The sequence below is a fragment of the Ictalurus punctatus genome, chromosome 14, assembly GCF_001660625.3.
Source record: "Ictalurus punctatus breed USDA103 chromosome 14, Coco_2.0, whole genome shotgun sequence".
NCBI lineage: Eukaryota > Metazoa > Chordata > Actinopteri > Siluriformes > Ictaluridae > Ictalurus > Ictalurus punctatus.
The window spans coordinates 14135187-14149294 of record NC_030429.2 but is presented as its reverse complement, the minus strand read 5'-3'; the positions used below and the strand labels follow the sequence as shown (position 1 = coordinate 14149294).

At 39.1% G+C, this 14108-nt stretch overlaps 1 protein-coding gene across 2 annotated transcripts in view; it reads right to left on the bottom strand.

The window, feature by feature from the left end:
• Positions 1-14108, bottom strand: part of trim44 (tripartite motif containing 44) — a 66164-nt gene that overhangs the window by 32962 nt on the left and 19094 nt on the right. For both annotated transcript variants that reach the window (XM_053685743.1, XM_017485935.3), the window contains one exon: positions 6591-6613. In XM_053685743.1, the coding sequence (XP_053541718.1) occupies positions 6591-6613 (23 nt within the window). The remainder of the gene's footprint in view (positions 1-6590; positions 6614-14108) is intronic.

Sequence of the window (14108 nt, the reverse complement as noted above, 5' to 3'; positions counted from 1 at the left end):
GGAAAAAACCCCCCACTGTACACACCACTCCTCTATTAAGATTGCATTGACATACATACATATTCCTCATTGTGCTATATTGATGTTATAAAACATTGTATATGCTGGTAAAATTTTGAGGAATGAAACGAAATAAGCGAATACAGTATGTGTTCACCTGCGCACGTGCCGTCACGTCAGAGAGAGAGGGAGAGAGCGAAAGAGAGAGAAGCACCACTATGGTAATGAGAAGTGTCAGATTGCTGTAGCTCGTTATCACATTACAGTGGTTACACTGCATGATTAATATGGTTCGTCTGCTTCCATTTGCAGCACAGCCATGCCATGCATTTACATGCCCGTTGCATGCTGAATCTCAAACACACACATTCACCGAGCACGCACTCATCCACGCTCATTTCTGTATACTGAGTGCGTGCACGTGAATGCTTCAGGGTTACGGGCAAATTCCTGACCTTTCACCCATGCTCACAGTGAAAAGCAGATGTTATGTGTCTTATCTAAAAGTTGCTGCACAATAAAAATCTAACAAAACACAAAGCTTTCTACTTGCTAATGTTCGGTCAGGATGAGACAGGAGGCTCTGGAGACTAAGTGGCTATTCGCTGACAGATTGCTAACGAAATGGTTATACCCCCAGGAAAACCTCACTGCTGGGTGACTGAATTTCTTGCACCTGCTCAGCTCAGTTGATGCGCAGCAGTCCAAAATAACTACTCTTACGCTGTCAGAAGTGCACTGCCATTGTACACACGGCCGCAATAGTGTCAGGAGCTGAAGGTGAGCTCGGTTGGAGAAGAGAACGTCCCGTTCTTTTCATTTAACGCCTTAAAATAGCAGCTTTTTTTTTTGGTACACATGGTTTCAATTCTGCTGAAAGGCCAACACTCCTTTCAGCAAGAATAACACCAAATCCTGGAATCCATTTAGGAGCAAAAATTGAGAGCCTTTGTGTTATAAAATCTGTGCGTGGTCCTGTGTCTGGTAGCACACAGTAATTTGACATTTCCAGTCAGCATTTGATCTGCAACTACACTACAAAAATCAGATACTCAAGTATATAGTATTTATTAGATAGCACCATTGAAATTTACATTTATTCATTTAGCATACGCTTTTATCCAAAGCGGCTTATAAATGAGGAAATGTCTTCAGGACTTAGCGTTTTTGTTGCTAACGTGACAAGCTGCATTTATTTGGTCTCTTCAAGAGACAGAGAGAAAAAGATGAGCTGTTGAAGGAACAGCTGTTTATAGCTGCTATAATATGATCAGTAATAACAGAAAATAACTCGTTGCACAGATGTTCCACAACTATAAACAGTTAAAATTATGCTGTGTCATTCTTTAATTAATACCAAAATACAATAATTGGTACAAGAGGAATGAAACACTCTGGGATGTGCTTCTATTGGAAAATATCTGTCTATATAAAAACTTCAGGGTTGTAACTTTGCTATGCATTAAGCCACTCCACAACATCCTATCACTGATTATTTTCCTAGAACAGCACACTAGTGCTCATTTTGTCAGCAATTTTTTATTTAGTCTTAGTTCAAATGTCCTTGATTTTCCATCCATCCATCTTCTATACTGCTTATCCTACAGGGTCATGAGGAACCTGGAACCTGTCCCAGGGAGCATGGTGGGAACAAAGTGGGATACACCCTGGACAGGGTGCCAGTCCATTGCAGGGCACACTCACATACACATTCACACACCCATTCATACACTACAGACACTTTGGACATGCAAATCAGCCTACCATGCATGTCTTTGGACTGGGGGAGGAAACTGGAGTATCTGGAGGAAACCCCCACAGCACGGGGAGAACATGCAAACTCCACACACACTGAGCCACGGCGGAATCGAACCCCAAAACCTGGCGGTGTGAGGCGAACGTGCTAACCACTAAGCCACCGTGCATCCTATGTCCTTGATTGTTTTTATCATATTTTGTTGTTTGTTTGTTTTTTTGTCAAGTTTTAACTGACTAAAAGTCTGGGCATTTTATGTAAGTATTTTAATCTAGTTTTAGTCAATGAAAACTGTTGACATTTTTAGCCATAAGATTATTATTGATTTTGATTAACATTTCAGTCAATCTAACCAAAAACGAACTCTAGCTTGAAAGGTATACCCCATTGTGCTTGCTTAATGCTGATAGGTCACACACATTCAATGAACAGGATATTTGGATTGTAATTTATAAAAATAAAAAAAAAAACCCAAAAAAAACATTCTATAATATTTTGTCTCCTCTTTTTTGTCGATGAAAATAAAGATCTATTTTGGTAACGTTTTTCATTTTTAAACTACATTTTAGTCTCATCGTTTTTTCGTCAACAATATTGCACGTTTATATAGTCACAGTTAGTGTTTAATAACGTGGGTGTCGTCTCGTCATTGTCTCGTTTCAGTCATGGAAAAAAAGGTCATTTACAAACATTTTTCGTCATAGTTGTCGTTAAGGAAATTAACAATACAGCACACCCAGTCATACCTTACTTAAAGCCCAGAGAAACTCAACATTACTGTCTGTCTGTGCAGTTTCTTGCTAATCCTATTTGGTTTCCCTCTCCATCTTAACTTTTAGCGGGCGGATTTTTCATCTTCCTCCCTGTTATCGCTCTCTCTTTTCATGTAACTCAAGCCAATCCTTGGCTTTTAGGGTCCCTGAACTCCCAGGGGATGTAAAACACACACAAAGTCTCCATTCCCATCATCCCCTTCAGTATTGATCTGTAACATTACACCACATGCATCACCTCCAACCTCTGTCTACTACAGCGAGGAAAAAACATAGTCCCTAAATGATCATCTTAATGCACCAGATGGATGAGTATCTGAAATGGGATCAATGGCTCTTATTATGGGCTGTGTGAGTGTGCATCTAAGTAGATATATCTGTGTGTGTGTGTGTGTGTGAGAGAGGAAGTGAGTGCACCGAAAGTGCATTTTTGGATATTTGGACAGATTTAACCAATAAGAGGGGATAAAATGAGAAAACCCATTTTGCCCAGAAGCATGCATATGCAACCCAGGCTACATTTCCATCCTATATACTGTGTTTTTATTATCAGTTCATAAAAGCACAAATATACAAAGGTACAGCAAACACCCACACACAGCTGCACAGCAAACACACAACTGAGTTTCTCAGAGGAGCTGTAATTAAAAGATTAGATCCACATGATCAGTCTGGAGACAGCTTTCATAACTTTTTTCTCTTTCTCTTGTGCTGCTCATGGTTGTGTATATATGTGTGTGTGTGTGTATACATTTATATCTGCGAATGTATTAGTATCTATGAACTCTGGGCATTTGCGTGAACTCTTAGTATGGGTTATAAGACTTTTCTGCTACTCACACACAATGGAATAATGTGTTAACTTTACCTATGTATTTACTTTTGCCACCAAAAAACTGGAGCTGTGCTTTTTCCATCCGATTCAGTACTAAAAGCTGCAGTTTTCAGGGTTTTTTTGGAACCAATATATTCATTTTCAGGTCACCTGGGGGGCCAAAATGTAAAAATCCATCATCATAAAGCCTCTTTGACAGCTGTAGCCGAAGCTGAGTGATTACGCAGCCGACTAAACAAAGGAACTAAAAACTATTTTCAACCTTAAGTTGTACTTAAAAATAGCATTATTATTGCTTTTCTCTCTAATCCCTCCTGTCCTTTTCCCTCTTCATCATCTCACAACTCCTGGGACCCAAAGACCCCTGCCGCAATTTCTGTCCTCACCCTTTCCCTTATCTTCTCTCTCTTTCCATCCCCTCTCAGTCCATCCAGCTATAAGTCGATAATGGTTTATATAGATGGCTATCAGATAGCCTGAGTCACTCTCACTACACGCTAATGAAAAAAAAATATTACACCTCTCTCTCTCTCTGTATGTGTGTGTGTGTGTGTGGTCATACTGACCTTATCCAAGGACATGTGCTAAATGATCTCATGATGATAACTGAGGAAAGTCGATAACAAATTATACTCTAAATATGCTCCCACTCGAGGAGCCTAGCTGCATGTTTGTGCCTAAGTGCGTGTTATTGATTTAACACTCACTTCAGGTTCATCTTCTATAAAGCATGTAAAATTATTATTATTATGATCGGAACTATCAGGAGACAGCGTCTAATCCCAGCCCCTAGAACAGGGCTATTCAACTAAATTTGTGAACAGTTAACGTTTAATCCTTAACTATCAGTGATTAGTACATGGCTATAAATAAGACAACTGTTAGTAGTAGTTTTTAAATAATGGTGCTTGAGAATATCACTTTTAACTAGTGCCATAGTCTCTGAACAGAGAAAATGTCTGTTTGAACTTAACTCAGAAAGAATAAACATCTTTGTTAAAACTCTCCTCTTTCTGACATGAAGATTCTAGCCATGCAGCATGTAGCATGTAGCTAGTCTCTGGTCTGATCAGCTAAACAATATACCTTAATGCATGTTTGGATAAGACACAGCTGAGTTTTTGCTAAAAAAGCTGTGATGGCTCCTGTTTTGAAAAGTAGAGTCATGGATTTTTTTCATATGTCTATCAGAATTGGCTTCTGTCTTCATTTCAAGCTTCTGTTTATATTTTTCCATCGAAAAATACATTCACTGAGCACTTTATTGGGAACACCTGTACACCTACTCATTTATACCATTATCTAATCAGCCAATTGTGTGGCAGCAGTGTATTGCATAAAATCATGTAGCTACGGATCAACAGCTTCAGGTAATGTTCACATTAACCATCAAAATGGGGACAAAATGTGATCTCAGTGACTTTGACCTTGGCATGATATTTGGTGCCAGATGTGTTTGAGTATTTCTATAACTGCTGAATCTCCTGGGATTTTCACACACAACGGTCTGTAGAGTTTACACAGACAGGTGCAATAAATAAAAAACATCCAGTGAATGACAGTTCTGCTTACAGAAACACCTTGTTGATGAGAGAGGTCACAGGAGAATTGCCAGACAGGTCTGAGCTGACAGAAAGGCTACAGTAACTCAGATAACCTCTCTGTACAACTGTGGTGAGGAGAAAAGTATCTCAGCATGCACAACGCGTCAAACCTTGAGGTGCCGGGCTACAACAGCAGAAGACCATGTTGGGTTCCACTTCTGTCAGCCAACAACAGAAATCTGAAGCTGCAGTGGGCACAGGCTCATCAAACCTGGACAGCTGAAGATGGTAGCCTGTTTTGATGAGTCTCGATTTCTGCTGAGGCGCACATTTGGTGCCAACAGCATGAACCCATGGACCCAACCTGCCTTGTGTTAACAGTGTAGCCTGGTGGAGGTGGAGTGATGGTGTAGGGAATGTTTTCTTGGCACACTTTGAGTCCATTAATACCAACCAATCATCTCTTGGATACCACAGCCTATTTAAATATTGTTGCTGACCGTTTACATCCCTTCATGGCCACAATTTTCCCATCTTCTACTGGATAGTTCCAACATGATAATGCACCATATCACAAAGCAAAAATCGTCTCAAACTGGCTTCATGAACATGACAATGAGTTCAGTGTTCTTCAGTGGCCTTCCCAGTCACCGGATCTGAATCCAGAAGTAACACCTTTGGGCTGTGGTAGAACGGGAGATTCACAGCATGAAAGTAAAGTAATTCCTGAAAAAATCTGCAGGAATTCCACGATACAATCATGACAACATGGACCAGAATCTCAAAGGAATGTTTCCAACATCTTGTGGAATCCATGCCATGAAGATTCGTGGCTGTTGTGAGAGAAGAGGGAGGCCCTACCCTGTATTAGTATAGTGTTCCTAATAAAGTGCTCAGTGAGTGTATATATTATTGTCCTAAACCTAAATTCACAAAGTATAGACAGGGCTGGGGTCTGTTTATGTTTTCATTGCAGTTGCAGTTCACCTCACACACAGCTGAGGGCTCTGAAAATGACAAACTGCTCCTTTAAAGCTGATTAGTGACTATTAGTCTTTGTTGTTCTAAAAAATACCTGTTTTTAAACTCCTAAAAATGTTTTATGGGGCTAACATTATGCTAAATATGGGCATGCCAACAGAGCAGAACAAAAATCTGCAGAAAATGAGAAAATGTTTTGCTGCATCTATATAACTGTAGTACACCACACACAGTCTACACTGAACGACACAAACACTAGCAGAGAACATGTCTCCCTTCTCCCACAGTTCACCTCTACCCCCCAACACACACACACACACACACACACACACACACACACACACACACACAGACACACAGACACACACACTGCCTGAGGATACAATGTATATAAATACTGATCTGTGTGTACAAAGTGAAGAGGTAGAAAAGCGTGTCAGTGTGTGTATATGATGAGTCATCAGATTTTGGGGTAGGTAATTGCAAGTAATTATTCTGTTTGTGCGTGTGAGCGTGTACATGCATGTGTGTGCCTGTATCTCGGGGGACAGTCAGTGCAAGTCAGGCTCCAGTCTGTAGTCTGTATTTATTTGCTGAAAAGACATCTGGATGCAGCTGATCAAGGACTTTGCATTCACACCACAAGCTGTGTTCTCAAAAGAGTCAAAGAAAAGGCCTAAAATGATAAAAATCAGTCTTACCTTGGTCTGGCTTCAGGGCCCATCTGAAATAAAGAAATAAAAATGAAACTCAATAGAGCAGAAGAAATAAAGCAAATGTGCCTTTATACTACTTCTCCATCATTACAACTACTATAAATCACCTGGCACTATTATCACTATACAACTGTGGGCTTTCACTCTGATGACACACTCTCTTGTAGCTGCGTTTTAAAGGCTGACACAAACGCCTCTAACTAGCCTGAGACCAAGCTATCTGAGACCAAGTCATCTGAAGTCAATTGGGCGGCTGTTATTTTAGTTTTTATCACCACAATTCCCCATCTCTGTGCATGTGTGTGTCAAGTCAACTGAATGTGAGAAACTGAGAGGAGGAGAAAAAGAGGTGAAGAAGGAGAGAAGAAGCATCAGAGATGGAGAGAGAGAGAGCAAAAGACAGACAAAGGGAAAGAGAAACTTCTTCAACTTTAATTAGGAGACAAGACAATGTAATGAAAAGGAGATAAGAGCACAGCGTCTGCCCATGCATTAGCGCCTGTGCTTCAGCTCAGCTAGCCAATTTCATTAAGAAGCTGAATGAGAGAACTCTCTGGACTGGAAAAAAGACTATATCATTTGAAACAGGATAATTGTAAGCAGTGTGTGAAAGAAATGAATAGTGAGGAGATAGAAGTTTTGTGAAGGGAGTGTTGAAAGGGACTTTAGCATGTTGAGAGTGAGACATTGAGACACAGCATCTCATTATCTGCTGGGCTCTGCTTCCCAGCTTGTTCTACTCTAAAGCCCTTTGAACTTTGACCTCCTCATTGACCTCAGGAGAAGTGAAGTCATCTAATAATGGCTAATGACTGGCTACAGCCGGTACATACAGTGGGGGAAATAAGTATTGAACGCATCAACATTTTTTAAAAGTAAATATATTTCCAATGAGGCTATTCACATGAAATTTTTATTAACTCAAGAAATCCACACATAAAAAGAAATCCAAACGTTAAAGTTCATAAATAAAGTTATGTGTAATAAAGTGGAATGATACAGGTAAAAAACTATTGAACACGCTAACTGAAATGTATTTAATACTTAGTGGAGAAGCCTTTGTTTGTAATGACAGCTTCAAGATGCTTCCTGTATGAAGAAATTAATGGGCCGCAGTATTCAGGTGTGATTTTGGCCGGTTCTTCTAAACATATTGTCTTCAAATCTTGTTCAATTGGATTCAAGTCAGGTGATTGACTGAGCCATTCTAACACCTTGATTTTTTTTCTCTGAAACTAATTGAGTGTTTCACTCACGTCTCATCTTGATCATCCTGGTGGATGGCAGCAGATCCTTCTCAATAATCTCCCGTTAAAGGGCTCCATTCATCGTTCCTTCAATTATTTGAAGTCTGCCAGTACCATGCAATGAAAAACAACCCCACACCATGATGCTTCTACCTCCAAACTTCACTGCTGGTATAGTGATTTTAGGATGATATGCAGTGCCATTTCTTCTCCAAACATGGCATGTAGTATGACAGCCAAAAAGTTAAATTTTGCTCTCATCTGACCAGACTACACTCTCCCAGTATTTCATACGCTTGTCCAAATGAGTTTTAGCAAACTTTAAATGAGCTTCGACATGCCTTTTCTTTAGAAATGGAGTCTTGTGGGGTGAGCATGAGCAGTGGAGTGCATTGCCTATTGTTTTCTCTGTGATGACGGTACCTGCTGCCTCCGTGTGTTTCTGGAGCTCTTTACGAGTCGTCCTTGGGTCTTGGGCTACTTGCGAGGAAATCTTGTGAGGAGCTCCTATGCGTGGCCGGTTGATGACAAAGTGATGCTGCTTCCACTTGCGGATAATGGCCACAGTGGTGCTCACTCTAAGATTCAGAAGTTCTTAAATACGTTTGTATCCAATTCCAACAATATGTTTAAAAACAATAAGGTGTGAAGGTCTTGGAAGAGCTCTTTGCTTTTACCCATCATGAGATTTTTCTTGTGTGACATTTTGTTAACGAAAAGCCTTTTTATAGACCATCAATTTACTAACCCAGCTGATATTAGTTTGCACAAATAGGAGGTACAATTACTTTCGAACTACGTATGGCTTTCAGCTGGTTCAGCTGGCATTTTCTTAGGCTGTTCAATACTTTTTTCCTGTGTCACACTTTATTACACATAACTTTATTTATGGACTTTAATGTTGTGAATTCTTTATATTTCCAGATTTCTTGAGTTAATACTGATGTCTGGCGAAAATTTCATGTGAATAACCTCATTGGAAATATATTTACTGAAAAACAACTTTGATACGTTCAATACTTGTTTCCCCCCACTGTACTAGAAAACATCCAAATTAAGGGATTTGTTAGAGCCATGGACACACCAAGCCAACATTAAAGGCCATCTGGTGGCTGTATTCCATTGCCTCACTGTTGTATCAAATCTTCTGCAAAAAAATATGACTGAACCAGTTGTCCGTCATCATGCGCATACGTTCTGTGCCTGCAAGAAAGGAAATACCTCGCCTCAGCAGCGGTTTGTATTTGTACGTAAAAAAACAACCAAACAAAAAAATCCAGAAAACTTAGGCCACGTCCGAAATCGCATACTGTTAGTACCTACTGCATCCAAATCAGTACCTACTGCTTGGCCGTTGATACAGTATGTACTGATCAGTATAATTAATAAGCATGAATACAATCCGGATGTACTACGTGGCACAGATCCTGACAGCGCCTCCTCTCTAGTCCCACTGCCTTATGGGATAGTGCATTATCCACAGCATATTACATTCTATAATATCCACATATATACTATATACTATATACTATAATATCCACATAATATCCACTTGCATACTGTTTTATGAATACTGAGAATTCCAACATACTACTCCTTTGGCATACTGATTTTCATCTACTGTGTAGTAGGGTAGTAGATATTCGGAGGCAGCCTTAGTATCACATAAAGAAGACATAAAACTTAATATCCCAGACTGCATACTTATATACTGAATATTATGGGAAGTACTGCAGTTCCTTGCATATGTATTCACTTTTCCAATTATTTTAATGCTGTGACCTGGACCTGAAATGGACTTAATTAGGATTTTATGTCATGGGCCTAAACAAAATAGCCTATAATATTAAAGATGGGGGAAAATATGTGTATTTTTACAAATATATGGCTTTTTTTTTTTTTTTAATTTTTTTTTTTTTACACTTTTAACAAATGAAAAACATAAAAGTAAATAAAAGGAAACATAGGTATTTACCCCTTTTGTTATGAAACACCTAAATTAGTTCTGGTGCAACCAGTTCAAAGTACCATAATTGCAATAAAAGTGTCACAATGATCTCAAAATAAATACACCTTTTCCTGGAAGGTCTAAGAGTTTGTTAGAGAACATGTGGCAGAAAGTTCTCTGGTCTGATAAAACCAAAATTGAACACTATGGCCTTGGCAGAAAACACTATGTTTGGCATAAGCTCAACACTACTCATCACTCTGAGAGCAGGATCGCCACGGTGGAAGTGGTGTCATATTTTCATCAGCGGAGACTGGGAAACTGGTCAGGGCTGGCACCAGATACAGGGAAATCCAAGATGAAACCCTGTTCCAGTCTTCAAGGCATTTGAAACTGGGGCAGAGTTTCAAAGTTCCAACAGGACAATAATCCTAAATAGACTGTCAAAACTACACTGGAGTGGTTCAACAACAAGAACCAAGGGTTTTTGCTGTTCACCAATGGTTTTTGTCCAATCTGTGAGCTTGAGCAAATTTTCCAAGAAGACACACAAGAAGAGGGCACAACTATCAGGATCCAGATGTGCAAAGCTGATCGAATTGTATCCCAGAAGCCCTGCAGCTGTATGTGTAGCCACAGGGGCTTTGACCCAGGGGGGTGAATACATATGCAAGCAACAAATAATTAACCTTAATTAAGCTTTGTGTCACAACAGAAATATTAAGCCCACTACAGTTCCAGGTTGTAACATTTCAATATGTGGAAAAGTTGTAAGGGGTGAATACTTATACAATGTACTGTATACTGTAGGTCCCATACGACATACTATTTTGTCATAATATTTAGGGGCTACTGCATACAGCTGGGACGATGGAAAACCAAACCAGCCTAGACCTTTCCTCCACAGTGCATCTGCTTAAATGCTCAGCTTGGAATTGAAATGCTCTGCTTGCTATCTACAGCATATGAGCAGATGTTGAGAAATGTTGAATAGATGAGCAAAAACAAAAAAAAAAACCCTGTGTGTCCTCTTGAGAGTATTTGCTTGCATTGCACAAATTCATTTCTCCTCTACTGCACTGATACACTGAACAGGCAATCAAAAGTCTTTCTCCCACTGGCCACACTGATTCAACATAATCAATCACCCGCCTTGGAGCACACAATACAAAATCTACAGTCGATGGCTGATTGCGTTGCTCTGTCAGTTCGTGAGAATGGAAGAACGAATAACTGTTTCTGAGGGAGTGAGAGAGGCAGGGTCTGTATTTAGGGAACGAGAGAGAAAAGACTGTGAACCTGATCAGACCTGGCATCAACATCAGTCTCAGATGAGCGGATCACTTAAACCACTTGATCAGGGATACCTATACTGTAGATAAAGTCTGAGGTCTGAATACTGATTTTGCTGAGTTTCAGTAATAACTTCTCACTACATGCACAGAGCTCAACTCTAAATACAGCCCTGAAAACTGCAATGCGTCCTGACACATTTATACCAACTACGCTTACTTAAAAATAAAATACTAAACAAAATAACGATCCAAAATAAAAATGATCCAAATATGTATTTGGAAAGAATTCAATGTAAAAAAGAAGGTAGTGTGCTACTTGTTAAACAGAATTTGAATTCATTTCGAAATATATTATGATATTAAGGAGCTTCTCGTTTTTTACTACGACAGACAGAAGAAACATTAGCAGTAGAGTTACTGTGTCACTTTCTTAAAAATAAAATCCTGAGGACACAATATCCTCCTTTTCACATAAAATCTTTTTTATATTGAGGGCCTGTCTAGGAAATCTGTCACTGGAGATTAGACTACAGTGGTACATGAAAGGTTGGAAACCCTTTAGAATTTTCCATATATCTGCATAAATATGACCTAAAACATCTTCGGATTTTCACAGAAGTCCTAAAAGTAGATAAAGAGAACCAAATTAAACAGAGGAGACAGAAATATTATACTTGGTCATTTATTTATTAAGAAAATGAGCCAATATTATTATCTGTGAGTGGCAAAAGTATGTGAACCTCTAGGATGATCAGTTTAAATTGAAGGTGAAATTAGAGTCAGGTGTTTTCAGTCAATGGGTTGATGATCAGGTGTTGGTGAGCACCCTGTTGTATTTAAAGCACAGGGATCTTATCAAAGTCTGATCTTCACAACACATGTTTGTGGAAGTGTATCATGGCATGAACAAAGGAGACTTCTAAGGACTTCAGAAAAAGAGTTGTTGGTGCACATCAAACTGGAAAAGGTTACAAAACCATCTCTAAAGAATTTTATTCCACCAATCCACTGTCAGACAGATTGTGTACAAATGGAGGAAATTCAAGACCATTGTTACCCTCCCCAGGAGTGGAGACCAACAAAGATCACTCCAAGATCAATACATGTAATAGTCCAGCAGGACACAAAGGAACCCAGAGCAACTTCTAAGCAACTAAAGTTCTCTCTCACATTGGTTAATGTTAATGTTCATGAGTCCACCATCAGGAGAACACTGAACAACAATTATGTGCATAGCAGGGTTGCAATAAGAAAGCCACTGCTCTCCAAAAACAACATTGCTGCCTGTCTACAGTTTGCTAAAGATCATGTGGTCAATCCCAAATTCTATTCAGGAAAAATGTTTTGTGGACGGATTTGTTTAAATGAGAAGCATTATGTTTGCCAGAGCCCTATCACCCTGCAGCTCTTGCCTGGTTTCCCACTGAAACTAAGCAGGGTTGAGCCTGTCCAGTATCTGGTTGGGAGGTCCTCCTGGGGAAAACTAAGGTTGCTGCTAGAAGTGGTATTACCGAGGCCAACAGGGAGTGCTCACCATGTGGTCTGTGTGGAGCCTAATGCTCCAGTATAGTGATGGGGACACTATACTGTACAAAACAGTACCGTCTTTCCGATCAGACGTTAAACTGAGGTCCTGACTTTCTGTAGTCATTAAAAATCCGAGATTGACCCCTTAATAATCTCCATCTGTGATGATTTCAGCCAAGGCAGAACATGAGGTCTGTGAGACGTTTTCACTTTTTGCAAGTGCAAATAATGTGAAACAACTGTGTTCATATTAGCTTAGTTCTGACTTTGTGCCTAATCAGTGAAGATATAAAGGTTAGCCCTGGCCCTGATTTTAAAGCAAACACTTCGCTAGAAATTAGCTCTGCTTCCCTATTGCCGCTCTGTTCATTTACTTAAAGATTTGTAGAATACACTTCAGACTAAAGACCGATGAAATGAGTGTGTGTGTGTATATATCTGACTTTGCATAGTCACAATTATTCTTGGCTTTCTATACATTTATCATGGGAAAGAACCCACCTATTCCGACATCACATTTTTCATATTTCCTATTTGTGTCAACTGTGTGTAACAATTGCTCAGCTATAATTCAATGCATTTTAGGTAGAATGTCAGCTGAATTACATAAAAACACTGAAGCACATTAGGAATTGTGCAGGCTGGGATATGTGCATCATTGCATCATTTATGGCAGGGGAAAACCTTTTTATATTTTTTGAGCGTTTTTTATTACTTTTATTTATTTTTACATTAAAATGTGCTAGGTTTATTATATGTCTGATATAAACAATTTCAAAAGAAATGTGATCATTTATACTTTGTAAACTGCTAAAACATGTGTTGTTGCTTGACTAGTTGCACTTTAGCTTTTTTGTTTTTCACACTACAGTAGTACTGCTATAAAACAGTGTTACTTTAGCAAAGCAAATGCAGTGAAAAAAGTCAAGTTTGCAGAGCTATCATTTATTTTGTTGATCCAGGCTAGTAGGCTACCGCAAAATGCAGCACATATGGTACTCTTTTTTTTTTTTTTCTTCTTCTTTTTTTTTTTAAACAACACAATGCAATGGTTGCAAATTATCCAAGATCACTGAAATCTGATATAAATATTCTCTAATGAATATTTAGCTCTGTACTGCAAAAAAAGCATGATTAGTCTGTACACCAGCAAATGCGTCTCTCAGCGATTTTGGTGGTATAAATACTTAAACGGTACTTCTTTGGTCATATTTTTTAAATCTAAATGAGACTCAATCTTTTAATGAGGCATAGTATCTTTTTTTTTTTTTCATTTACAGCTCAGTATCTAGGCTAATATAAGGCTGAAAATGCAGGAGATTTGTGCGTGCCCACGTTTAATACTGGATCCTGTGTTTATCCTGTCTAAACCAGATGTGTGGCAGACTAACACATTAAGTGAGCTCTAATTCACCCTTTGAGTTCTCTCACTTACATAAATGTATATGTATACGGCAATGTGTGTGTGTGCGTGTGTGTCTTCCTT